This window comes from Bison bison, unplaced genomic scaffold (assembly GCF_000754665.1).
Source record: "Bison bison bison isolate TAMUID 2011002044 unplaced genomic scaffold, Bison_UMD1.0 scf7180017863103, whole genome shotgun sequence".
NCBI classification, from domain to species: Eukaryota; Metazoa; Chordata; class Mammalia; order Artiodactyla; family Bovidae; genus Bison; species Bison bison.
This window is the reverse complement of record NW_011493675.1, coordinates 1-2,056: the sequence shown is the minus strand read 5'-3', so window position 1 is coordinate 2,056 and position 2,056 is coordinate 1. Positions and strand designations below refer to the sequence as shown.

Genomic DNA, 2,056 nt, shown 5'->3' with positions numbered 1-2,056 from the left:
TATAATGGAATCAGGCATCCTACTGGCCATGTCTGTAGACCAGTTTGTGGCCATATACAGCCCGCTGCGATATACCATCGTTCTGACAATTCTCCACATCAGCAGGATGGGTGTCACCATTGCCTTTCACAGTGTGGTGCTCGTGTTCCCACTGCTTCTTCTCCTGAAGCATCTGCTCTTCTGCAGCCACAATACCCTCACACACTCTTACTGCCTCCACTCAGATCTGATCAAGTTGCCCTGTGGAGATACCCACCCCAATAGCATCTTGGGTCTCTTTGTCATTTCCTTTACATTTGGGCTAGACTCATTGCTGATACTGATTTCTTGCATGCTGATTCTTCATACAGTACTGGGTATTGCTTCTGGGGCAGGACGGCGGAGGGCTCTGAACACCTGTGTGTCACACACCTCAGCTGTGCTTGTGTACTATGTGCCCATAATCATTCTTTCCCTGATACATCGCTTTGGGCACAATTTACCTCTATTCCTCCACACCGTCATGGCCAGTGTCTACCTTTTCTTCCCACCTGTGGCCAACCGCATTGTTTATAGCATCAAAACCAAGGAAGTTCTCAGGAGCATTGTTCGACACTGTCTAAAAAGAGGGGTGTGGTATCTCAGAGGATACTCTGAAAACACAGGAACTTGGATCAGAGCTATTGCCTGGATATTAGACTTTCAAATGGGAAAATTATACAGTTCATGATTTCTTGTGAGTGAACTATAAACTTTAGTAGATGAAGAGACATAGCTCAACTCCTTCCTCCTGATAATAGAGAATACCATTACCCTGAAGTATACTACAGAAAGAAGTATGGCATCTGGGTATGTCTTTTTTTTTCCCTGTGAGGACATCATTTTACTGTTGAATCCTTGAATATTTTATTCATTTGTTTTTCTCCCTGGAAATAGGTAGATAAGTACTAGGAATTTTGTTTGTTTGTTTCCTGGTACATGTAATTTAGTTACATGTTTTGTGAGTAAAAAGAATCAACACACAAGAGTATGAATTGTATTATTTCATTTATATAAAGCTTTAGAATAAGTATAACACTTAATGTAAAGAAAATCAGAACAGTGGTTACTTCTGATGGATGTAGAGGTGAGAAAATGACTGGGGAAACATATGATGAAATCTCTGGGAAGATATACATGTTCTATTTTAAATAAGTTACATGCATGTACCCATTTGTCAAAATGGTGGAGCTAAACTAAGCCTTCTGCACTTTAGTGTATGTCAAAATGACCTGAAAACCTCTAGTCAATAATGATAAAAAGATAATAACAATAATAATTGGGTTGCACAGTGGGTGAAATTATGGAAAGGTATGAGAATGGTATATTGTTAATATAACAATGAAAACTTGTTGAAGCTGGTTGATGGGTAGATGAAAGTTCATTATAATAGTCTGTTCACTCTCTATGTTGCAATTTTTATAACTTTTTTTAATATACTAATGGAGGATTCCTATCAAGATGGTGGAGTGGGAGAAAATAAAATTCACCTCTCTCCCACAAAGAAATCAAAGATATATCTACATGTGACTATTCTATACATCAGTGACTCTTCTGCTGTCTCGTATACAGGGTTATTGTTACCATCTTTCTAAATTCCATATATATGCGTTAGTATACTGTATTGGTGTTTTTCTTTCTGGCTTACTTCACTCTGTATAATAGGCTCCAGTTTCATCCACCTCATTAGAACTGATTCAAATGTATTATTTTTAATGGCTGAGTAATACTCCATTGTGTATATGTACCATAGCTTTACTTAAAAAAAAAAAATAATATATATATATATATCTACATGTAGAGCAATTCTTGCTGAAAATTAACTGCAGACTGGTAGAAAGACTCTTGTAGCTACTGAGGCTTTAAGAAAAATTGCATGGAAACATGGAAGTGGGTAATAAGAGAGGACACATGAGATCAAGTCAGAACCTGTGCCACTGTAAGGGACATGGAGGGGGATTAAATGGGTAGAAGCCCTCCCTGGGGAGTGAGTGGTTTGAGTCATATATTGGGCACTGCCAACTGCAGCCCTGAAGTC

General features: G+C 38.5%; 1 protein-coding gene across 1 annotated transcript in view; it reads left to right on the top strand.

Annotated features, from left to right (window-relative positions):
- The window catches only part of LOC104983666 (olfactory receptor 51I2-like), a gene marked incomplete at its 3' end in the record, with an annotated part of 2,291 nt that extends 1,676 nt beyond the window's left edge, over window positions 1–615 (top strand). The window contains 1 exon segment of the mRNA XM_010833189.1: window positions 1–615. This exon segment is cut by the window's left edge and continues 2 nt beyond it. Within this exon segment, the coding sequence (XP_010831491.1) occupies window positions 1–615 (615 nt within the window).
- Window positions 616–2,056: the final 1,441 nt, after the last annotated feature.